Raw genomic sequence first — 26,055 nt, 5'->3', positions numbered from 1 at the left:
GATACTGATATTTCCGCTGTGTCTACGCTGAGTTGGTTATGACTCTAATTCCCAAAGCAATTATAATACACTACAATACAAGCTCAATATCCATACCGGTCGGCTTGAAGCAATTGCTCGCTGAGATACGCAATCGGAACACAACTGAAGGCCAATTCGAACTTACATTTTGGTGTCTAGTTGATGTCATTCGAGCGTGCAGCGTGCATTTCGCTTGTACTTGTTTCGTAAGTACATTTATGGCTTTATGGGTGCGAACGAGACGCACGGGCGAATGATAACAAAGTGGTATCATTTAGATATCAAAATGTAAGCTTGAATTGGCCTCCTGCTCAGTTTCGGAGTGTTTCGGACAATGATCGCGGATGCTCACAATTAACATAATTAACGTTTGTAAAACATTCTTATTAACGAAAGTTTGCATCTATTATTGATCTCGTAGTCTCGTACTTTCGAGTAAGTATTACTGTGATATTTGTGATGTTTGCAAAATAATTTATAGGCGTAATTCTCTCCGCTCATTTGGGCCTCTAACACACCGTGGTTTATTGCCTGATGGTATTGTAATATTATTACATAGAAGGCAAGCTCGGCCGAATAAATACAAGGGCTCAAATCGGTAGTTTGATATTGATGGAGGTAGGGGGTCATCCATTAATTACATCACACGTTTAGGAGGAGGGAGGGGGTCACGAAAATGTGACATGTTGTGACAAGGGGGAGGGGGGAGTCACAAACTTTGTGTCGTCACTTTAACTTGATCAGTACCCGAAAATTTATTTATTAAAATTAAAATTAAAATAGTTATTTGTGCAACAAGAGAGGAAAGTTGGTTTTTCTTGCGAGGGACTCAAAAACACGAGATGTAAAATAACTTTGCTCTCGTGTTGCACACATAATTTTTCACCTCAGTAGTGAGAACATATTAAAGGTTAAAATGTATTTCGAATTACACAGAATAAACAGAAAAAAAAAGTATTATAATATGTACGATACGATACGAGACCGGACCGGACCGGACTGGACCGGACCGGACCGGACCGGACCGGACCGTACCGTACCGTGCCGTACCGTACCGTCCCGTACCGTCCCGTACTGTCCCGTACCGTACCGTAGTATGAAGTTCATGGCCTTCACTAAATTAAAAAGCTACATTGTTTCACTCCCTGGAGTGAGGAAAGTCGCACTTTCCTCACTCCAGGGAGTGACGAAAGTAGGCTTGTTCGAGCTGCTGAGGTGAAAAAACAATTGCTGAACAGTTAAATAATGAGTTTTTGGAACGATAATCGTTTTTTATTCGTGTAATTTTCTTTCGTAATCGGTTTTGTGTTATAAAATTACTAATATATAGGTATTTATTTTATCTAAAATGTTGTTATAGAGGCTTAGTTTATGAGTTATTTTAAGTTAGTATAGGTTTAACTAACATAGGCTTAAAGGAATGTACACTAACACTATGGACATGGTCCATCCAAAAAAATCGTGTGACTTAATTAATGGATGACCCCTAGATAACAATGCAAATGTTAAATTAAAGTTAAAGGACTTTATTAAAATTTGTCATAATCTTTCAATAAGTTAGGACAAATTTTTCTTTTGTTTTGTAAACTAGATTTTTAGGGAAAGGAGATTAAATCATATAAGCACAATATCCACATATAGAGTCTGTGCGTAAAGAAAAGAGCCGTAAAATGTATTGGATTCCATACATTTCACGACACTTCTCTTTCCGCACAGACTCTACAGTATACTCGTATTTAGCCTAAAAGGCTCGAAATGACGACAATAAGACCACGTAAATCAATTATTTAGAACCTAATTCAATTTTTTTTCCAAAATAATAATATATATTACATATTCTTAGTATTTTCTAGCTCATATTTTTCATGAGGATTATATTAACGTCTGGGATCTAGATAGACGGAATCATCATTCACCAGTGTTATAAAACATTCAACCATCGAACAAAAGGTGGTGGTTACATGGAATCATTTAAACAAGAAATAAAATGTGTCATATTGTTCAAAATGTTGAAATGGCTGCGACGCGTCTTCACTTTCACCGAGCGCACTGACAGGAAAACGCCTATCTCCTGACTCACCAGCACTATTCGATCCGCTGTTACGTTTACATATTCTTCTGTTCCCCACAAAGTCTAGGGGTCAAGTTTAAATGGACTGGCCAGTATATCGTGCTGGACATACCTTAAGCAAAGCTGGTATTGCCGAAAAAGCAATGAAATGTACACTTTAATTAGCTCGTGATAAGAAATATTATAAGTATTGGCTTTTCCGCAGCGCATGGTTTTCCCGTGTAAAACGTTGATTAGTGTAAATAAGAAGATGGTCAAGATGGATGTTGATTGATATCATTCGTGTCCTAAATTGTGAATAAATTACAGTTCTAATGCTTATTATAAACGAATAATTGTGTGTTTAATTAAAAGTATGATTGTGTTTTGTGTAAGACTGCAGACCTCATTACTTAAATATGAAATAAAAATGATAAATAAACTTTCGGCTTAACATCTGAGAGCCTACAGCGAATATCGAAAATCTAAACTTCGAAATTGTAATGCGAGGGACAGACAGGCAGACATCGAAATTTCAATTTTTTTTTCGAAACTGCACTTGCATGGGGTCCTCTATTGCTGGCCTTCGTTTGATCCGTACTGAACGTGACACTTTTGAAATTAGCCTTTTTTCAAACTCCAATTCAGGCACTTCAATATAGCAAGAGCGATAGGTATAGATAAGATTAAGTAGACGTACCTATTTAAACTTACTGAAGTTCGCGGGTATAGCCCTGACCCGTTAACGCGGTCGTTCCTCTGGGGAGCGAAAAGAGCATTTCCGGAGATTGACCTCCAGGCAGACCAGGCAGGCCACTGGACTTTCCTCATATAAATACTTACGCAACGCCGCTCAGAGACCCATTATCTATTTATTGCGTCACACATTACGCAACATTATTGACATTTTGCTAATTCGCGTCGATCGTTTGTTTATTTCGATTTTTGTACGGGTAGGTGAATATTGACAGTTTGTTTTGCTGAACCGGTCTAGCTTCAGGCATTATAAAAGCAAAGATAGATATAACTCCGTAATAGATGGATACAGTCTAAGGAAAAAACGTGCCTCGAGAATCACGAAAATTTGATTCTCGATCAGATGGCGCCACTAGTTTTGGCCTACTCTCGTATAGAGGGCGTTGACTGTTTCGTTTGTTATTTATAATTTTAACGCATACCAGTGAAAGAACATGGGTCAAAATCATAAAAAAAAATACAAATAAAAAAAATCATTTATCCATATTTAAATACATATTATCGTATTTTTATAAATTTTCATTTTTAGTTTTAAAGTGTATCGATAGATGGCAGTGAATTTTCTGTGGTTACAAAATTTACTATGACAGTACCGCTCTATCTTATTATATCCCTGTTTGATAAAAGTAATTGCACATGGATATGATTTATGACCTATGGATACTGATGTATGAGGGTCTATTGCCCGTTTGTATTGTACTTACATAGACCTAATGTCAATGTGAAAAAGGCTGATCATTGGTCAGTTGGCATGACATAGTTTAGATTTAAAAAACCTTGGGATGCCAAGAATCCTTAAAGTTTACCATTAAACTTTTTTCCATTATTTAACCACTTAACCTTTTTTTTCAATTATTTTTCCTTGATTTTCCTTGTCCGTTTTTCCCAAGTGAAAAGTTGTTCCGGCGGGAAATACCGCCACACCTTAACGAAAATAAATACTTACCCAGGTTTTTGGAAGAAAGTTGGGTTATCTTAACTTTCCATCTTGTCCGATCGACGTACCTACATTTTAAACCTAAAGTTCAAATTGAATCTTTGAGTTTATGAAGGCTTATTTAAGTAATATAAACCTTAGCTTTTTACTTGTGTTTAACCCGATTAAATGAACAAATACGTATTTGGGGGCACGGCCATGCCCCCGCCAAGACGAGACAAAGGGCAAAAGGCAGTGCATATCTTTTCTCGGCACGTTTCGCCGTATTTTCGAACCCTCGTAGTTTCGTCTTGGACAATTACCATATCTTCCAGTAACAATACCTTGAATGTCACACGTTTTACTACCAAACTACTAATAAACAAATGTTGAATGCATTATAATAGTATACGGTACTTATAAGTAATTTTCTCTATTACTATAGATACTTACATACCCTGTAAAAAACGCAGGTATCTTTACATCTTCACTAAGACTGGTCCACGAGCTGCTTACCATCTGATAACCTCTTCAAAAATAAGAGTAAGTTCCTAAAATACCAAGATTAACTCAACCATCGGAACAAATAAAGCTATTCCACTTTAAGATGATATCGGTGTCACAGGCTCCAAAACGCGAGAAAGTGAACGCGGCCGTCGACCCCGCCGACACGGATACGAGTCCATGTAATTCAACTCCTCGCTGCCGAATTATTATTTTCCTTATGATTTTTACGATTATGTTTAAGATTAATCTAAAATTAGTAGCTTGAACTGGTCTAATGTATTTTCTGTCTCGCGATATTTAAATTTTTGTACATTATTATTGTTTATAATATACCTATAAGTTGACTACCTAAGGACACAATGCACGTATTATAATTAGTGAGATTGAATTTACATAATTAAATAAACTATAAGCATTTTATTCAAAGTAAGAATGCACGCGAAAGTTTTGTTTTGATTATCCATAATATCCATATGAAAGACATCAACGCGTCGCAACGTTGATACGATACGAATTACGAATACAAAGTTTCTCAGCACCACGTAGCCGTGCGTTTACATTGTGAATTTTGTGGTTATGATTATGATCACTTGATCGGGTATTACCTAGCTATCTATAGAACTTTGAATCAAATCAAAAATGCCATATACATATGCCTAATAGCTGATATATTGGATGGCTTAGTTTGATAGTGCTTAGTTCGAATTGAACGTGCCTGAGAAAAGAGGTCCCTATTTGTCCCAAAACATAAATGTGGTTAAAGAGCTTTTTATACCTTTGTGAACTCAGTAACTGACGACAGGGACGCAACAATGCCAGCAATACATAGAAGTGAGATGGGGACATTTCAGTAACAATCTCTTAAGGGTCCACGGCAAGCTCGGTTCTCCATACAAACGTAGTTCCGCTCTCATTTTAAAACTACGTGTTGGATTGTAATGAAACTTTGCACATACAATGACATGCTGCCACGCGAAATTGCCTTTTAAGACACCTTCATTAACGTTTGCATATTCATAAACATTTAAGTACCGTTTTTTTAATGATTGCAGTCAAGAGCAAATGGTAATAATTTTTACAATAAAAAAAATCGAGCTAATCTTTGTATATATCTTTCAGATAACAAAAGCTTATTGACCAAATAATACCTAACCTACGTTTAATTTGGTCAAATTTCCAAGCAAGTTTTTAGAAGAAAATAGATCGTAAACGGACGCAACGGTCACATCGCAACATAGATCCAGTGCGTTTAGTCTAAAAGATTTCCAAATAACAGGTGCATTGGGTCTTGGGTCAATTTCAAGTTCCAATAATTTCACTGACTGTATTGATAAATATCAGGTCAGAGTTCAATCATATTGGCAGTAGAATTAAAATCCAATTCATCAAGCAATGAATGTACTTAATACCTTATGTCCTTGCTTGCGCCTGCCTTTATTCACAGTATCGTTTTTACTATGCACACATCGCGCTCGTAGACCATTTTATCCAGTTTTCTTCAAGTTGTTGAAATTACTCCTTCACCTCCATGGCTCCACGGCAGTACTCACTTCGTTCCGATAGATGACGCTGACGCTGACACGTCGCTTTGAAACGGAGGTTCTTAGCTTCTGGGAGTACTGATGTGCCATCGGAAAGTTTCCAAAATTGCGAAATTTCCACTTAGAAAATTTCGGAAACTACTTTTTTTTTGCAATTGAAATTTTCCATTTCCAAAATGAAAGTTTCCTTCGTCTCCTGTGAAATTTTTCTGATATTTCCGAGAACTTTTCCAGATTTCTTGTAACTCCGCAACTTGCACAAATGTACCTGGGAACAGTTGAAGTGGTTCGCGATTTTATAAACATAACCTTCGTTGACTTTATTCTACATAGGTGTTGCCAGGGACCACCAACTGTGGAAGTTATTTCCTGGTGGTCTCTGGCCTATCTTTTTCTACAGGCGTCTTACGACTAAAAGGTTAAACCACGGCTTTAAAATAAATTAATGATCGCAAGCGCAGTTCGCACGCCACGCCGTCTCGCACATGTGTTGCGCAACGAATTACGAGAGCAATCCGACCGATGTCCGGTCGATGCTCTATCCTTGCGTAATTGAATTTTTGGACAGCCGCTTGTCGCCGCGCGTTAATTGCTGATGCGGATTCGCAAGCCGCTCGGCGCTCCGGTGTGCGGGCGAGCCCTAAGAAGCACGTATATGCACCGTACATGTATATCGATGTCCTGTCACATGCCGGAGTGTCGCCGTCGTGCGGATCGCCTCAGGGTGTAGAAAGTTTTCACCCAAACTAGTAGCGGATTTTGAGCTACTTATAAAAATCTCAACTTAATTTGTACTTTATTTTGATTATAACGAATAAAAATATTTATAAAATAATTTTAATTGGTCCTCAGCTGAACTTTATTTGACATTACGCGCAACGCGCAGTGCATTTCACTCTTACCTACTTGTATATCAATTTTAGTTTCATGCTTTAATGTAGTTCTTGATATGAATTCAATATATTTCTCTTCCGATTTTTTATATTCGAATTTCGCTATCATATAGGTTTTAAAAGTCACGCGTGATTTTAATAATTTGTTTTATAAAATTTAGTCGTCCTATAATATATGCCTGAGTATGTACCTACTAAAACCCTGTTTGAATACAATTGACAACTCACTTAAACGACTTTTAGAAAAATAGATAAGAAAAAATAAACATTTATTGCAAAATCCACATTATTAAAAATCAAATAAAAAGTATCCGCTCAATGCTGGAAATTAAAATGTTTAAAGTACTAACAAACACCTACTATTTTACTTTTAATTAAATTTAATTTTAAACTTATTTAATTTTAAACGAGTTAAGTTATTCTAACTTCCCATTCATTCATTTAAATCACAGTCTCGATGCTTCTGCTCGCAGATGGCGCTGCGATTCTCAATTTCATTACTCGTCGGTAGATGGCGATACATACTATCTGCGCCTAGAACTTTATCGCCATCGTCTATTTTGATTTCCCCAAATACAGCAGTCTGCATTTTTGTCACGAACGGAGTTATTTTACAGACGAGAAGTTTAATACAACTAGCTTCTTCACCCTGGCTTTGTTTTTCCACGATGTCTTCTAGCAAGTCAGGGAGCGATTGGTTCTTGGCTGTAGCGAGGATGTCCTGCAGTTTTCGGGAGTTTTTGTTAAGAATCCATTGGGTAGTATCGTCGTAACGGTATGGGCGGTTAGGCCTTTTTGGACCGGAGAGGAAGGTAGATATCTGGAATTGAATTTAAAATTTTGTATAAGCAAAGAGAATAGATAGTATAGCGGGTTATTGTCATAGTATATTTTGTAGTCACAGTAAATTTACTGCCATCTATCGACGTACGATTAAAACTAAAAATGAAAATGCATTAAAATATATATATATGGATAAATGTTTTTTTTTTAACGCTATATGACTTTGACCCATGTTCATTCAGTGATATGTGAAAATTGTTAAATATCAAACGGTGTCGTCAACGCCATCTAGTCGAGTATAGGCCAAAGATGTGACGCCATCTATTCAAGTATAACTTTTTCTTGATATTCCGAGGCACGTTTTTTCCTTAGACTTTACTAATCTTATACGGAGTTACATATATCTTTGGTATAAGGTATAAGTAAATCAATATGCTGCAAAAGAAAATGACGCTGTGGGGAGCGTACATGAACTATTGGGGGCAGCACAGGATCCGAGGCGTAAATGTGAAGTTTATGCTTCCGATGTAGCCCACAAGATGGCAGAACCGACTATGCACAAGAAAACGTACGAGAACGGTACATGGCTGCACTTGCTTTGGCATTGTACATGTTTATGTTTCCGATTCAGGCCACAAGATGGCAGACCGTCCAACGCGCACGGTCCCTATACAAAGGTTATAAGGTGCTAATTGTGACTGAAAAACCTTCTATGTCAGTTACCTTCTCACGTACGAAGCTAACGCTCAATGAGAGACGACACTTTAAAATATACATGTGCTCCCATAGGTAGATAAGTATATTTTTGATAATTGTATACGCGAGTAAATATGTCTACTTACCATTTGTGCAACAAAAACCAAAGCATTAACAGCCACTGCACTAATCTGATTGGGGTGCAAGCCAAACAGCCTCACCAAATTCTTCAGTGGCGCCATAGGACTTGGAGCTTCTTCGACATTAGAATAAGGTCTATTTTCCTGCGCAAAGTTTTCTGTTTCATCTTCATAACCCTCTAGGGGTTTACGTCGGTTTATTTGTGGAGGGTTGGCGTTTTGGAATGCGCGGACGACGAATTCAGCAACTTTTAAGGCTATTGACTCTGAACCTGGAAGAAAAAAAGAGACAATTAGGAATCGAATAGTGCAACTTCAATGTATGCTTCTAAATTCCCCTAACAGACGTCTTGCGACGTCATTATGACGCCATAATTGCATCATTATCACGTCATTATGACGTCGCTGACGTCACTGCTACCTGGGATCGGTGTTGTAATTATGATGCATCTCCCACTCAAATTCCCATGAAGCAAAATAGATCATATTTAAATATGGGCCATAGTACCTAATGCCAAAGAGAATATAATAAGATAGAGCGGTACTGTCATAGTAAATTTTGTAACCACTGTAAATTCACTGCCATCTATCGACATACTTTAAAACTAAAAATGAAGATTTATAAAAATACGATAAAATGTATTTAAACATGGATAAATGATTTTTTTATTGGCATTAATTATTATTAATTTATTTTTATATCATTTTGACCCATGTTCTTTCACTGATATGCGTTAAAATTATAAATAACAAACGAAACCGTCATCGCCCTCTATACGAGAGTAGGCCAAAACTAGTGGCGCCATCTGATCGAGAATCAAATGTTCGTGATTTTCGAGGCACGTTTTTTCCTTAGACTGTATCCATCTATTACGGAGTTATATCTATCTTTGCTAATAGTCATACTTGTTATGAACAAAATGCTGCACTTCATGATAAAAGCAAGCCGCTTTGCACAGTGATAGTAGGGACCAAACTGAGCGATTTGACCCGCAGCAGCGGCAGTTTCACCCCTTAGGAACAGAGATGGCGCCACTTCTTTAAAAAATATTTCAAAAAATTCTACAAGCTAAACCAATGAACCGATTTAAATGTTTAATATCTCAAATGAAAGCGCATTATATACATTACTTTTAAAAAAATACTCAAAAAATATGTACTCAATACTTTTGATAAAAACGGGAATTTTAAGTTTGTTTTTTTACTCGATTGATAGTTTTTACTTGATTTCTCAAAAAAATTGTATGGAATATGAATAGTTTAATGCATGTATATATTACTGAATAAATAACAAGTATTATAGAAAAAACCCGACACCGATATCTCTCATACTTCTCGAAATATGAAAGTTTGAATGTGAGTGTAAATTTCTTCAAGATATATTCCAAATAATTCTACAAGCTAAACTATTCGACCGATTTTAATGTTTAATATCTCAAATAAAAGCTCATTATATATACTACTTATAAAAAAATATTCAAAAAACATATACTGAATACTTTTGGCAAAAAACGGCATCTTAAGTTTTTTTTCTTACTCGATTGATAGTTTTTACTTGATTTCATAAAAAAATATTATGGAACATGAATAGTTTAATAAATATATATATAGTACTGAGTATAGTAAAGTATTACAAATAAACCCGACACCGATACCTTTCATTCTTCACGAAATATTTAAGTTCAATTATGCACGTTCTTACAAATAAATTCTTTAAAAGAAATCTTCAACCGCAGTAAGTGCACTGATTTTAATATGAAATGTGTCAGATGAAAAGAAATCACCCAATTTATTTTAATAAATAAAAAATTAATAAATAATACTGAATAAAGTTTTTTCCTGGTGCTGAATTACAAAAAAATATAACAAATCTAAAATTAGGAATTATTTTTATTTAAAGTGACTACATTTGTAAACAAAAAACTTAAATGTCCTCTTCGGGTTCACCGGTAGATGTAGAACTGAAAAAAAAAAGTCGTTTTGAGAAGTACTCGTACCATTTCAATACTACAAAATCACCGATCATACATGAACTGGTTGCTGTAGATTACTGTTGGATAATTTTTGTGCCTGAAGATTTACTGTTGAATTATTTTTGTGCCTAGTTGTTTACCATTAAACCTATAATTTTGTGCCAGACCTATAATCAGTGGTCAGCATGCAAAATAACTCTGGATTGAAAATTACATTAACTTACTTTTGATTTGTACAGGCACCTTTGCATGATTTACACTGGGCTGTGCATGCTAAGCTGACGCGACGACACTCACAACGCATAGTTTCGCAGCCAGATTTGCAGCCACAATGGTCCAAGAGGCTTAATTGAAACCAAATCGCTGAAACTGCCGACCATTCCGGAGTCCAACTCTCTTTTTCCTCAGTCCATCCCCAAGAAGATGGATATGGTATGGAAACTTCTGGTTTCATAGCGTTTCCCCAAATATGGCCCGCTTGGTAAGCCGCTCGAAGTGCATGTTTATAGAGAGCAGCTGATGTAGGTGGCAGGCTTGTCACAAGCTTGTTTTTTGAAGCAAACAAATATTTGTGAACTTCATTTACGTTTATGTGTTCCGTTTGGCCAAACAATAAGACAAATCTAGGGTTACTTTATACTAAAATTAAAATATGTAGTTACACACCTGACAACTGACAAAATCAAAAACTTAAAAGTTGACATACTCCTATTTCCCCGTCTTTTTATAGTGGCCAGAGAAAGGCAGCTTGATCTGAACGAATTCTTCCAGTACGAAAACCAAATTTGTCCACCTTCGTTGTCAGTCAATGGAGGGCGTCGTTCAGGGAACAAATCTGATTTGGCCGAGAAATTAGAACCTGCCAACCCTGCCACCTACATCAGCTGCTCTCTATAAACATGCACTTCGAGCAGCTTACCAAGAGGGCCATATATGGGGAAACGCTGTGAAACCAGAAGTTTCCATACCATGTACATCTTTTTGGGGATGGACTGAGGAAAAAGAGAGTTGGATTCCGGAATGGTCGGCAGTTTCAGCGATTTGGTTTCAATTAAGCCTCTTGGACCATTGTGGCTGCAAATCTGGCTGCGAAACTATGCATTGTGGGTGTCGTCGCGTCAGCTGGCCATGCACAGCCCAGTGTAAATCATGCAAATGTGGCTGTACAAATCAAAAGTAAGTTAATGTAATTTTCATTCCAGGGTTATTTTGCATGCTGACCACTAATTATAGGTCTGGCACAAAATTATAGGGTTAATGGTTATCAACTAGGCACAAAAATAATTCAACAGTAATCTACAGCAACCAGTTCATGTATGATCAGTGATTTTGTAGTATTGGAATGGTACGAGTACTTAACAAAACGACTTTTCTTTTTCAGTTTTACATCTACCGGTGAACCATATAATTTGACATCACCTAATAATAATTAGTTGCCCGTTTATTTTTGTATTTAATACACTGACAATTATCTGATTCAATTCGGCTTATATGTATAGAAACTTTACTACTAAATTGACCTACTTTTATATTATACACATAGATTTAAGATTAGATCCTAAGTATGCATGTAATATTGCTATGCCCCCACGGGGTCCATGTGGAACTACCAAGAATTTGTTATACCTATAAAACCATGGTTGCAATAAATAAATATGAAATATGAACCCAAAGAGGACATTTAAGTTTTTTGTTTACAAATGTAGTCACTTTAAATAAAAATAATTCCTAATTTTAGATTTGTTATATTTTTTTGTAATTCACCACCAGGAAAAAACTTTATTCAGTTTTTATTTATATTTTTTTATTTATTAAAATAAATTGGGTGATTTCTTTTCATATGAAACATTTCATATTAAAATCAGTGCACTTACTGCGATTGAAGATTTCTTTTAAAGGATTTATTTGTAAGAACGTGCATAATTGAACTTAAATATTTCGTGAAGAATGAAAGGTATCGGTGTCGGGTTTTTTTGTAATACTTTTATATACTTAGTACTATATATATATTTATTAAACTATTCATGTTCCATAATAATTTTTTTAAGAAATCAAGTAAAAACTATCAATCGAGTAAAAAAAAAAACTTAAGATGCCGTTTTTTGCCAAAAGGGTTCAGTATATGTTTTATGAGTATTTTTCTATAAGTAATGTATATAATGAGCTTTTATTTGAGATATTAAACATTGAAATCAGTCAAATAGTTAAACTTGTAGAATTTTTTGAAATATATTTTGAAGAAATTTACACTCACATTAAAACTTTTATATTTCGTGAAGTATGAGAGGTATCGGTGTCGGGTTCTTTTTATAATACTTGTTATTTATTCAGTAATATATACATGTATTAAGCTATTCATGTTCCATACATTTTTTTTGAGAAACCAACTAAAAACTATCAATCGAGTAAAAAAAAAACTTAAGATGCCGTTTTTTGTCGAAAATAATCAGTATATATTTTTTGAGTATTTTTTTAAAAGTAATGTATATAATGAGCTTTCATTTGAGATATTAAACATTTAAATCGGTTCATTGGTTTAGCTTGTAGAATTTTTTGAAATATTTTTTAAAGAAGTGGCGCCATCTCTGTTCCTAAGGGGTGAAACTTGCGCTGCTGCGGGTCAAATCACTCAGTTTGGTCCCTACTAGCACTGTGCAAAGCGGCTTGCTTTTATCATGAAGTGCAGCATCCGGGCAAAAAATGGCCATAACAAGTATGACTATAATCTAGCTCTAAGTCACATCGCAATATTACTTGTTGATTGTAGATCCAGTAGTTACGCTTACTTTAAAAATTTCCAAATAATGGGTTCTTTCAGCCCTGCAAGTTTTCCAATAATTTCACTGACCGTACAAAATATTTATGAATAGAAAATTTTTAGATTTCCTAACAGAAAATCTGCGTGTAACTATTATATATTTATAAAGTTAAAGATAATAAATCGCTGTTATAAGGTACTAAACAACCGTCTTTAAGTTTTTTCCATGACCTGGCTTGGCCCTATTATCTGATTCTAGAAAAAAAGAGAGAAAAAACTTACCAAGAAAATCCTTCGCAAACTTCATCCCATTGCTCAAATGGTCAATTATTCCTTCATTTCTTTGCCCTGTAACCACGTTCAGCACCAAAAGCAATGTACACACGCGTGCTGCCATCTCGAGAGATCTAGAAGAACTAGTGTGTCACTGCGCTTGCGATATGCTTCGCTTGTCGAGCTAATGCGCGCGAGTACCAGAGCATGCGACCAATTATTTTAAAGGCTATATAGGATGTAGTTTCATATAATAAAAATGAAATACATATTTGTGGATATTTGATTTGAGGACAGGCAGATTTGATAATTAGGTATTAGTTTAATAATGCCGTATTGTAAAGAAAAGGATAGAGTTAATTTTGCCGCTGCTAATAGATGGCGTTACTGGTATTCTCTCGCCTCACTTATATATTTTTTAAGTTAAGTTTCAGTAATTATTACTAAGTAGTTAAATAGAACGTTCAAGAGAAATATACATTTTTTTACTTATTTTTATAATTCATCTCTATAGACAGTATTTATTATGTATTTATATTCGGTCGGTACCTACAACTTGCTACAACCTACAAAATGTTATTATTGTGCAAAAAAATAAAGTGTCACGAGTATAATATCTCAAACCTCCTGTACATAACGAAATACAAAGAAAATGAAACAAAGACAAACAATAGAACATCGGCCTTCCAACACTTTCATCAGCGATATTAAAGTGTTGGGACTTCATTGCCTAACACACCAAATAATTGTCCCATATCTCGGTTAGGTACTGTAGGTAGACAAATACTGCCGAAGACAAGAAAATAATCTAATCATCGAGACTGTCAACGTCCCCCCCCCCCTTATCATTACCCTCGTCATTGTTGAAGATAGTGCTATAACGCCCTCATCTTGGAGTTTAAAGTTGGAACAAGCCAACTCTGCACAGACTTTGCTATGACAGTGTACCTATTCCTAATTCCACCATAAACGCAAAATGTATATTTTATGACGATTATTATGGCACTTTCACACTACCTATCATGTCAAAGTCAGTGCAGAGTTAGCTTAGACAAACTCTAGCACTATCCTTTTGCCCCAGCACGTATGGCAGCCGCAACAGCCATTGAAAAAAACCGCCCAAGTGCGAGTCGGACTCGCGTTCCAAGGGTTCCGTATATTACACAATATAAACAATGTATTTTTTATGTGAAACGTGGGTGTGAAATGTCTTTAAAAAACCCGTAGGGGTCGGATCAAATACTAAGTAATTAAGTCCGACTCACGCTTAACTGCAATTTCTAATTTCTATTTTGTTTATTTTTTTCAAAATTTTATACCCAGTAGTTTCGGAGACAAAGGGGGGAATGGTCATTTTTTGCCTATTTTCTTGAATAACTTCTAAATTGTTTATCCTAAAATTGTAAAAAAAATATATTTAAGATTCTCACAATGAGCTCTTTCATTTGATATACATATAACACGAGATAGTTGGAAAAACTTTATTTTTTATTTTCTCATTTACCCCCCCAAAAGTGGCCCCCATGTTTAAAATTCATTTGTTTGCTTTACATGTCCGTCTTTGGGTCACAAACTTACATATGTATACCAAATTTCAACTTAATTGGTCCAGTAGTTTCGGAGAAAATAGGCTGTGACAGACGGACAGACAGACAGACAGACGCACGAGTGATCCTATAAGGGTTCCGTTTTTTCCTTTTGAGGTACGGAACCCTGAAAAAACGGTTTTAATTATAAATTTATTGCGCGAGAATAAAGTAACTCCATGAGTTTTTCATTAGGTAGCTGATATGGCTCTAATGCCTGGCGTATGGCGCAAAATTAGGGTCCAAAAAAAAGTACGAATGTTTGTTACAACGTGTCGTCGCTTTTACTTTTTACGGTACCTAAGAATATTAAAAATACGATCAAAAGACAAAACATGAACACATTCACGTTTGTAAGTCACTTGGTTGTTAAATCATATCTCGAGTAATCTTTAATCAATATTCATTAAATATGTTCGTGACATAGTAAGTTCGGCCCGAACAGTCCTTGCGACTTATACCCTACATACGTTTTGATCCCTTTACCTCCAAACCTCCAGGCGGATTATTCTCAAATTCTTAAAAATTGCATTTTTCTGAATTACTCTCATGCCAAATTCCATGAACATTGGTTAGAGATTACTCATCAGGATATCTTCTAACAACTTAACAACATGAAAATTGCAAGCCAACTTGGCCAGAAGACCACGCTTCGCTCGGTCGATTAATGTTTGGAATTATTCTATTATTAATTTTTTTAAGGAAGTAAAAACTAAAAACTTAAATAAACCCAAACAACCTCACACTACAAATTAGATTTAGTTTACCAGGTTATGATGTCTTAGAGATGAATATATGTCTTAAGATAAGACACTGTTAGTTAGCACAGATAAATCTGTCATCTCCACATGACCTGTTTGTCGTGGCCGCTAGATTGTCGTGCTTAGCAGACCACGGTAATAGCGAACTGTCTCAAACTGCTCATTCCACGCCCAACCACTAAAGCAAGTGTCTGGAAAAATGTTTCCACTCCTACTGATAATCGTCACGCAAGTTTCAGCCGATTTCACCACGGAGGAAATACAATTTCTGAATGAGCTGCCCTTAGACAAACTGTTGAGGCTGAAGACGTCGCTACAAGATATGGTTACGGCGCGTTATGAGAATGTTACGATGGCGCCAACACCTTCGTATTTGGACCGATTTGGGGCACAGGCTATGGCTGTGAGAGCACCGCTGATAAAGAGAGGAGATTATGAAGAAATCGAGCATAAGAAGGAAAGTAAGATCAGCCATTTATTCTCAATGTCTGTGACGACGTTGGCTTTCCTGGCTTTCGGGGGTTATCTGCTTTGCCTTATAGTTCAAGCCGTGAAGGCGAAGCAGCAGTATCCGTTTCCGAATCCAACGGCGCCGACGCCGCAGACGTTTGTGTTAAGCGCGGGGATAAAGAAGAGACCGCAGAGCCAGTTCGCGAGTTACGGAAGGAGAAAGAGGGACAGTAGAGAAGTGAGGAGGCTAAGGAATGTGGATTTGCCGCCGGAGGAGCTGTTTTCGGCGCTGGTGCAGTTGTGTGAAGGATACACGAAGTGGAGTGAAGGCAGATTGAGCCCTGGATTATAAAAATAATATGTTATTTATTTATGTTATGTTTGCGATGATGTGGTTAGTGCTTTGTTGTTGTTTGAGTCTTGTGGTCAGATAGAGCGATATTTATTTCTAGTAAGTATTTATAATTTTTAGTACTGTCAATCGGTAAGGAACGATATCGGTGAGGCTAGAAGGTTTCTCGTATTTCTTATGATATTAATTAACATGATTCACATGATTGATTTTTGATTTCGTTTTTTGCCACTATCTCTAAAGCTTCTTAATAATATGTTTAGGTATTGTGACAAAATTCACAGTTCTGCTAATGTCCGTTGCAACCTGTGGTTGCAACCATGTTGCAACCCTCAAAAATTGCCAAGACAAATGCAATTTTGATTTGTCAAACTAAAGATTTAAAATAGTACAATGGAATGAAAGACCTTTTCATAGGTCTCCGGGCGGCTAGACGATATATTTCTCACGTTAATGAGTACTTGAGTAGTAATAAGTAAGTTTTTTATAACTTCTATGCCTACAGGTACGTAAATTATAGTCAGACAAGAAATTGTAGGAAATTATTGAGAACGCTACTTCCGTAACTGTCACATTTTTGACGTAAAATGCTTAAACATGGCAACAATTTAGTATGGATTTTTTTTATTCTATTTTATTGAATTTCTACTATTTTATATTTTATGTCGCACTTACTTAAAAATATGTGATGTAGGTAAAGCCTGACCAGAAATATATGATCATTGTCAAGAGGGCGCTGTTATTCTCATGATATAGGGTGACAGTTCAGTATAGCATAGAGTAACTTATACTTAGAGCGGTACTGTCATAGTAAATTTTGTAACCCCAGTTAATTCACTGCCATCTGTCGACAGTTTAAAACTAAAAATGAAGATTTATAAAAATACGATAATATGTATTTAAATATAGATAAATGATTTTTTTTATTTGCATTAATTATTTTTATGATTTTGACCCATGTTCTTTCACTGATATGCGTTAAAATTGTTAAATAACAAACGAAACCGTCAACGCCATCTATACGACTGTAGGCCAAAACTAGTAGCGCCCTCTGAACGAGAATCAAATTTTCTTGATTTTCGAGGCACGTTTTTTCCTTAGACTGTATCCATCTATTACGGAGTTATATCTATCTTTGAGTATAGTATGAAAAAAATAGTTCCAGTGAAATTCCGCAACATGGCGCGTGATCATATATTCCTGGTCAGGCTTTAGGTCTTTTTCTATTATTGGTGGTAAAAAAACATAGCCGGGGTTTAAAATCCGGCCAAGTGCGAGTCGGACTCGCTCACGAAGGGTTCCGTACCATTACGCACAAAACAGCAAGAAAAACACGTTTATTGTATGGGAACCCTACTTAAATATTTATTTATTCTGTTTTTAGTATTTGTTATTATAGCGGCAACAGAAATACATCATCTGTGAAAATTTCAACTGTAGCTATCACGGTTTATGAGATACAGCCTGGTGAGAGACGGACAGACAGACAGACAGCGGAGTCTTAGTAACAGGGTCCCGTTTTTACCTTTTGGGTACGGAACCCTAAAAACTAGATGTCTAGTGGATGATGCCTTCTTCCATATTTTGTGCATTAAAACCGACTATAGTTATTTGTCAAATCAATATCATCCCGTTTTATGGTAGCTGGCGTACCGTACTATAAAATACAGTAGGTAAATTGATAATTTGTCAGTGATTGGTCACTTCGTAAAAATATATAAAGAGAAGTGAACTTTGGGTAGGGAAATATAATTAAGTATACTCAATAAAGCTATATTTAATTGAAATATTTTGTGTGGTTTTTAGCTGTTTGTCTGATGCGAATGCGATTTCCAAGTCTGACTAGAAAATAGAAATAGCCGCCTAAGATACTCGTAAATCTTATAATTATCCAAATACAATCCCATTTACAACATTCTGTTATCTGCGGCAATTTATATCTCTCGAATGATTAATGTAATTGCAATTTTTGTAATAATTTATAAACAAAATAAATTATGTTTAAAGTTTATTTATGTAACGGATGCCCTTATCTGTAATCTTTATGAGAACGCTGCGAACCACCGCGTTTCTCAGTGGAGGCAACAAAACACTGTTTACCTCAAAAGCAGGAAGCCACATTGCCTTGCAATATCCACAGTGTTAACTGATATATCTTAAACCTTGTTCCAGACATGTAAGGTTCACCAAAGGACAGTTAACAGTGTTGCTGTAAGTACCTACAATCTGTAAACGTTTTCAAACTGTCAAATAATCACGCTCGCACCTAATAATATCTGCGTTGGCTTTAGATTCTATTGAACATCCCACTCAAGGAAGATTTGCTTTTATTACTCGTTGCTAACAAGCGTCTCTGTGGCTTGCGCGTTAGGGTTTATTTTTGTGTGTATTGTGTTGGCATGAAGATTACAAGTATTTTGTTTTGTTTAAGTTAAGATCTGGTAATTACGGTTGCTGTGTTGGGTCTGTCATCACTTCATGTTTACGGGCCGGCTTTGCATCGGTTTGAACTGTTGGACGAAGCTGATCTGAAGCTATGAAGCTAAATTGTGATGTTATAAACTGGCTGATATTTTTATATAACATCTTGTTTTCGTGAAAAACGTGAAGGTAATTTAGTGAAGTAATAATTTTATATCAGCTCAAAAACGCGTGGATAAACATTGGTAAATTTTCTACAGGCACAATAATTTAATATCTTTCACATTAATATCAAAAATATAATTCGTACGGTTCTTATTAAACGTGTAAGATTAAAGTAGTAGAAGATGTCTCTTTCTTCATATACATATTTCTATAATTATTTATAAATTTGAATTAAAAGGATGCAGCAATAAGAATAAATAAAAACCGGCCAAGAGCATGTCGGGCCATGCTTAGTGTAGGGTTCCGTAGTTACCCTTCCCTTCCGTGACTTCCGTCACAATAGGCTAAACTGGAGCCATTAGTATAGAAGAATGTTAACAAAGGGATGAGATGATGCTTGGTGCCTCTCATCCGAGTTAAACAATCTACTTTTCATATCGAATACGACGAAAGCAAGAGACAAGGCAAAGCAAGACATGATTTTGTCCTTAGAACTTACTTTCAATCGGAGACTGCAAGTCTGGTCATATAATAATTCATAGCGAAGAACATTAAATTGCAATATTTATGAAAAAACACATATTTTGGGAAACTGCAGAAAAATTTAAAATGATTGGAGCCACTGGAGGGCTTCGTCACTTTTTCTTTAATATATGACATCTATTACAGTTTTTAATTTATATATAGTAGTGTGACTACTTAAAAACACAAATCAAAATATTTAATAAAATAATTTGATTTGTTCCCAAAACTTGTTCGTTAAAATGATTTGTTAATTAAAGTATGAAAACCAGCGGAATTGAATTGCCTCTTACTTTTTAATTTTATACTTTTTTGTTCTAAAACTGCCATGATAGTCAACGGCATTAGGTACTCATTCAGCCAATGAAACTGTTTTAGAGAAATTAAACATAAATAACAAATGAATGAGTAAGCAATTTTTATGTTACATTTTGCTTTATTAACATGAATAATGCCAAATAACTTTAAAAAGCCCATTCAATGTCGTAATAACGTTTTCAACACACTTGCTCAAAACGACGTTTTTATTCCACCGATTTTTGGCTCATAATCATAGATATTAAACACGCGTGCTCTTTCAGTGTATTATTCCACTCGTGCTTTTTCATTATATTATTCGACTGAGTTAAGAAGGTAACTGATTGCTAATAATATGCATGGAAAGGGAGCCTTCTTTAATTGGTCAGACTGGCGGGCACCGGCGCGCCCGACCGCCTGCGCGGCGCGCGACCCGGCCGGCCCGCCCGCCGCGCCGCCCGCGGCCGGGGCGAGGGGCGGCCGGTAGTATGACAGATGCAACACACAATACTAACTGTTTTAACTATTAAAATTTGATTAATATGACTCTTTTTTTTCTCGCAAGTGTGTTGAAAAACGTCGTATGAAACGCGTGTGCATTGGTCATTACACACATCGGCTTTCTTAATATCGCCTCGTGTGTATATAACTGTGGCTGTACGTCTTTTTACTATGAAGGGGAGAATATTTGCGATAACTCAAAAATGGCTAAATGTCTTTCGTAAGCTCTATTTTTATGATTGTTGATCCATATTTTTTGGACCCATGGTTCAAAAATTAGAGGGGGGGACACATTTTGTTTCTTTCGGAGCCATTATTTCCGAAAATATTCACTTTATCAAAAAAATATTGGTGAAGACCCCTATTCGTTTTGAAAGACCTATCCAACAATACCCCACACTATAGGGTTGAAGCGAAAAAAAACCACTAATAATTATGGAAGAGTGATAGAGGGAAATTATTACGCTACGCTACGAAGAGTTAACGATTGACAAGTTAGCTAAACACCCAGGGCAGGGCTGCTATTTGACTCCCGAAAGTCATAATGTCTAGTTGTGATGATATACACAGGTGTGGAAACCTTTTTAAATAGCAGGCCAAATTAAAAATGGATGCAATGCCTAGAATGTCAGAGGTGCAGACAGCGCTAATAATCATGAAATAATTTAAAAGATGGCATAGATCTGGTTGAGGTTCCTGGAAATGTACAATAATTTTGATATTAATGTAAAAGCTAATTTTAAGTAAATATAGGTATTCATTATAAAAGAAATTTGCTTTTATTTCCAATGTTACAAGTTACAACCATCCCCTTGTTCTGTTACAACACTTACAACCAACCCCGGAAGTAGGGATGGTTGTAACAAATTCCACTTTTTTATTTTGTCGCTTTTCTCAAAATCTGTAATTTAAGTCACAGTTACCTCAGCTAATGCTAAAAGATAGTCGAAAGACCAATCTGTCATGTGTCTCTAGAATTTTGATAATTCCAAAAGGTCTGTGAAATATTACGAAAAAATTGATTTTTTTACATTCATCCCTAGTCTTCCTTCCGGTGACAGGCATCCTCAGCTACTGCTTCGGCTACCAGATTCACGCATCATCATCAACATTGGCAATTGAAAACTGTTTTGGTACCTACCTTTACTGTATGTAAAGCTATTTAAATTAGCACCGGTACTTGAGGTACTTAATCCACCCGTTTTATGCCACCATATTATTATAGTACGTCTGTTTCACGTACTAATATGCCTGCCATCGGCGTAAATTGTGTTTAAGTCAGAGGTTTACCTTCGTGACTAAATTGAATTCCACTGAAATGCCTCGTAAAACGCACTTCGTTCAAATCGAATGTCATATAAGGGGTATAAGGACCCATTTCAGTTAAGTATCCATGTCGTATATTTAATAGACGACTAAATATAGACATTAGTGTTTGTACTAAATCGAATCCGGTAGTGTAGGTAATTCGATTTTATTTATAGGTGCCTACGCCTACATACCTACATTGTGATCTTAGTTTTGATATTACCTATTTAATATTTAGCTCAAGTGGAGGGGAGTGTGGCTGCCGAGTTGTAAGTACAAGAGAATAGACACTGGCAGGGAATAAAGAAAAGTAACGACTATACTAGCTGCACCGACACTATTGTAACAATGAATTAATTTGCCTTATATGACCTAGGTACCTACATCCCATCACCCGTTATAGCGGACCGCAGAATGAGGAGAACGCACACGATCGTTGATAATGGGTAATGGGGAAAACCTACGTTCAGCAATGGACGTGTTTCAGCTGACAAGAGCTGACCTGGCGTTCATACTTGTCAGATATGCTATCTGTGGATGGATACTCTTTGACAGCTAAGTCATGGCGGCTAAGCTTGCACTTAATTATATCTTTAATAATTAATAAAAACGTGTTTACCATCAAGAACTGTTTTATTTAATATATAAAATATATAACATGGCGCTGCGGACAGGATGGTATGTCAAATAAAAAAACTTCAGGGACAAATAAAGAAAACTTGTATGGGACGCCATTTTCTATCAAAAACTAAAAATGGACATGTTGAGGCCGCCGGCGCCCCTGAGTCTTACAGGGAACAATATTAAACAGACTTTCCAGGATTGGAAGCAAAAGTTCCAACTCTATTTTGAGGCGAGTGGTGCGTCGGAAAGATTGTCCGAAAAACAGCAGTGTGCACTCCTGCTACACAGCGTGGGTGATGAGGGCCTCGTGGTATACAACACAATCGAAAATAAAGAGAAACTGACATATCAAGAAATACTGAAAAAATTGGAAGAACACTGTAGTCCACCGAGTAACGAAACATACAATAGACACATATTTTTCAACAGGAAGCAAAAAACAGGTGAAAACATAGAAGATTTCGTGACTGCACTCAAAAAACTTAGCTTAGACTGCAATTTCGAAAAACTCAAAGATGGACTAATTAGGGATCAGATTATAATAGGATTAATTGACAACGAACTGAAGGAAGACTTACTCAGTGTAACAGATTTGACTTTGGAAAGATGTATCAATATGAGCAGAGCGGCTGAAACTACAAAAGCTCAAATGGACAACATTAAGAACAAAAATGAAGTAGCAAGAATAGAAGTGGGAGCGGGACAAAGAAGAACCATGAAAAAGGAGCACTCTAGTGATAAAAGGCAGCCCTCCAGGAGCAGAACAAGAGACCAGTCATATAGCAGACAGCAGGGTCAAGCGCACACCAGGGACCATTCGTATGGTAGACAGCAGGGTCAAGCGAACACCAGACGACCTTGTGGCAAGTGTGGCAGACAACACGGATATGCAAAGTGCCCAGCATTCAACAAGAAGTGTGTGAAGTGCGGCAAATACAACCATTTTGCGGCTATGTGCCTAAACAAAAACTGTGGCTCTGTAAGTAAAAAAGACTGGTATATGAAATTAAAACTAAACAATGTAGAAACTATTTTTAAAATTGATACAGGTTCACAAGTTGATATAATAAATTCTGATATTGCTCGTAGATTGAATTTGACAGTGTGTCGACCTGATGAGGGACTGACTAATTTTGATGGTTCAGCAATAGAAATAGAAGGAACATGTAAAGGCACAATAAAATATAAGGATAAGGAATGTTTCACAACCTTGTATGTTACAATGTTATGCATGTTAGTGTGTTGTAGAACAGGTGTCTTAAGCTATTACAGTGGAGTGAGACTAGGAATTGTAATACCTGTAGAGATAGTTAATGAAAATGTAAACAGTATAGTGCAAAAATATAACAATTTGTTTTCAGGTCTAGGTGAACTTCCATATGAATACAAAATAAAATTACAAGACAATAATATACCAATTGCTGAGCGACCCCGGAAAATACCATTTCAATTAGAAGGAAAAGCTAAAACTGAGCTGGACAAACTGGAGCAGGCAGGTGTTATAAGAAAAGTTAGTGAGCCAACGGAATGGGTAAATTCAATGGTAGTTACAAAGAAACCATGTGGTAATATAAGAATTTGCTTAGATCCTCAAAATTTAAATAAATACATAATTAGAGAACGGTATAAAATGAGCACTTTTGAGGAATTAGTAGCCAAAATGCCTTCTGCTAAATACTTTAGTGTCTTAGATGCATCAAAGGGATTTTACATGATTAAATTAAGTGAGGACAGTCAGTTATATACAACATTTAATGCTGGTAACTTTGGTAGATATTGTTACAAACGCTTACCCTTCGGTTTGAATTCAGCTCCGGAAGTATTCAGTAAATATTTTGCAGAAATTTTCAAAGACATTACAGGAGTAGAACAGTATGTTGATGAGCTTATAGTATGGGGGGAAACACTCGAACAACATAATGAAAGATTAAAGATGGTATTAGAAACAGCAGAGAAAATGGGTGTTAAATTTAATAAAGATAAATGTCAGTTTGGGGTAACAGAAGTGAAATATGTAGGACATATTTTGAGTGGTGACGGTATTAGACCTGATCCAGAGAAAGTTAGAGCTATTGTGAGTATGGAGGAACCCAAGAGTAAAAAACAATTGCAAACAATATTAGGAATTGTAACATATGTAGCAAAGTTTGTACCTAATTTGTCAGATGTAACTTATTCATTGAGGGAACTACTTAAAAAAGATTCTGAATTTGTATGGGGTGATAAACAGAAAAATGATTTTGAAAAGCTTAAACAAGTGTTAACTTCGCAACCAGTTTTAAAATACTTTGATATTACCACTCCGATAACTCTATCTGTCGACAGCAGTAGCACAGGGCTAGGTGCTGTCCTACTTCAGAATAATGCTCCTATAGCATATGCATCTAAAGCTTTAACAGAAACTCAAAGATCGTGGGCTCAAATCGAAAAGGAACTTTTAGCTGTAGTATATGGATGCCATAAATTCCACCAATATATTTATGGTAGACATGTACATGTAGAGTCAGACCATAAACCGTTAGAACATATTTTTAAAAAACCAATGAATGAGACTCCATTAAGATTACAAAGGCTAAGACTTCAATTACAAGGATATGACATAGAAATTAAATATAGACCTGGCAAAGAACTATTAGTAGCGGATGCTTTATCTAGAGCTTATGTAAATGACACCATATGTAATAAAGAACTTGATGAAAAAGTAGAAATGCATGTATGTTTAGTGAAACAAGGCATAAATTTAAGTAAAGAAACATGGGATAAATTAAAAATAGAAACTCAAAAAGATCAGGATTTGTGTTTGCTAATAAAATACATTCAAAGTTCATGGCCAACATCTAAGGAAATTCCTTTACAATTAAAATACTATCATTCCATAAAAGATGATCTCTATATTTCAGACGGATTAATTTTCAAAAATACTGCGGTTGTTGTACCTAAGTTATTAAGAAAGGAAATGCTTAGAAAGATTCATTACAGTCACTTAGGTATTGAGAAATGTAAAAGTAGAATCAGAGGTTTGCTATTTTGGCCATTTATGATCAAAGAATTAGAGGATTTAATTCAAAATTGTGATTTATGTTTAAAATATCAAAGAAATCACTCCCATGAACCACTAATGTTAAGAGAATTGAGTAATAAACCTTGGGACATAGTAGGAGCTGATATGTTTTTTATGAACAATAAAACTTACATGTTAATTGCAGATTATTTAACAAAATATGTTGAGCTTGTTGAATTGAAGGATCAATGCTCAGAGTGTCATATAAGGGCATTAAAGAGTGTATTTGCACGTTGGGGCATACCCAAAATATTGTATACTGATGATGGTTCTCAATATAGAAGTTGGCAATTTAAAGAATTTTGTAGAGAATGGGAATTTAAACATATAGCTTCCTCTCCCTATTATGCTAGATCTAATGGATTTATTGAAAGACAAATACAATCGATAAAAAAGATGTTTAAAAAATGTATAGAGAAAAAGAAAGATATTTACTTGGCCTTACTAGAATACAGAAATACACCTATTGATCAGGAGTTAGATTCTGCCAATGAGTTGCTTATTGGAAGACAAGTAACATCTTTCTTACCTACCAAAGACAAATATAAAAAAGTTAATTATAATGATGTTAAACAAAAAGTTGAGAAAAAGAGAGAAATGTATAAATATTATCATGACAGGAAAAATAGAGGCAACATTAATAATTTTAGTAGAGGACAGAATGTGTATTTTCATGATAAAAATGATAATAAAAAACTTA

At 35.7% G+C, this 26,055-nt stretch overlaps 4 protein-coding genes across 4 annotated transcripts in view; 3 read left to right on the top strand and 1 right to left on the bottom strand.

The window, feature by feature from the left end:
- LOC134747993 (inositol-tetrakisphosphate 1-kinase-like) overlaps positions 1–26,055 on the top strand; it is a 110,333-nt gene that overhangs the window by 26,971 nt on the left and 57,307 nt on the right. The gene's annotated exons all lie outside the window — the stretch shown is intronic.
- LOC134747714 (uncharacterized) lies at positions 7,091–13,476 on the bottom strand. The gene is made up of 3 exons (XM_063682326.1): positions 13,317–13,476; positions 8,310–8,575; positions 7,091–7,504 (listed from the first exon to the last, which is right to left on the bottom strand). Exons 1-3 carry the CDS (start codon positions 13,429–13,431, stop codon positions 7,118–7,120), a joined length of 768 nt encoding a protein of 255 aa, XP_063538396.1. The 5' UTR covers positions 13,432–13,476; the 3' UTR covers positions 7,091–7,117.
- LOC134747759 (uncharacterized) lies at positions 15,671–16,456 on the top strand. The gene has a single exon (XM_063682393.1). The coding sequence runs from the start codon at positions 15,854–15,856 to the stop codon at positions 16,454–16,456; it is 603 nt and encodes a 200-aa protein (XP_063538463.1). The 5' UTR covers positions 15,671–15,853.
- Positions 22,511–24,183, top strand: LOC134747970 (uncharacterized). Its single transcript, XM_063682648.1, has 2 exons — positions 22,511–23,273; positions 23,656–24,183. The coding sequence occupies exons 1-2, from the start codon at positions 22,911–22,913 to the stop codon at positions 23,659–23,661; spliced, it is 369 nt and encodes a 122-aa protein (XP_063538718.1). The 5' UTR covers positions 22,511–22,910; the 3' UTR covers positions 23,662–24,183.

This window comes from Cydia strobilella, chromosome 15, assembly GCF_947568885.1.
Source record: "Cydia strobilella chromosome 15, ilCydStro3.1, whole genome shotgun sequence".
Lineage (NCBI taxonomy): Eukaryota > Metazoa > Arthropoda > Insecta > Lepidoptera > Tortricidae > Cydia > Cydia strobilella.
Note: the sequence above shows the minus strand (reverse complement) of the source record. Positions and strands in the feature narration are given on the sequence as shown.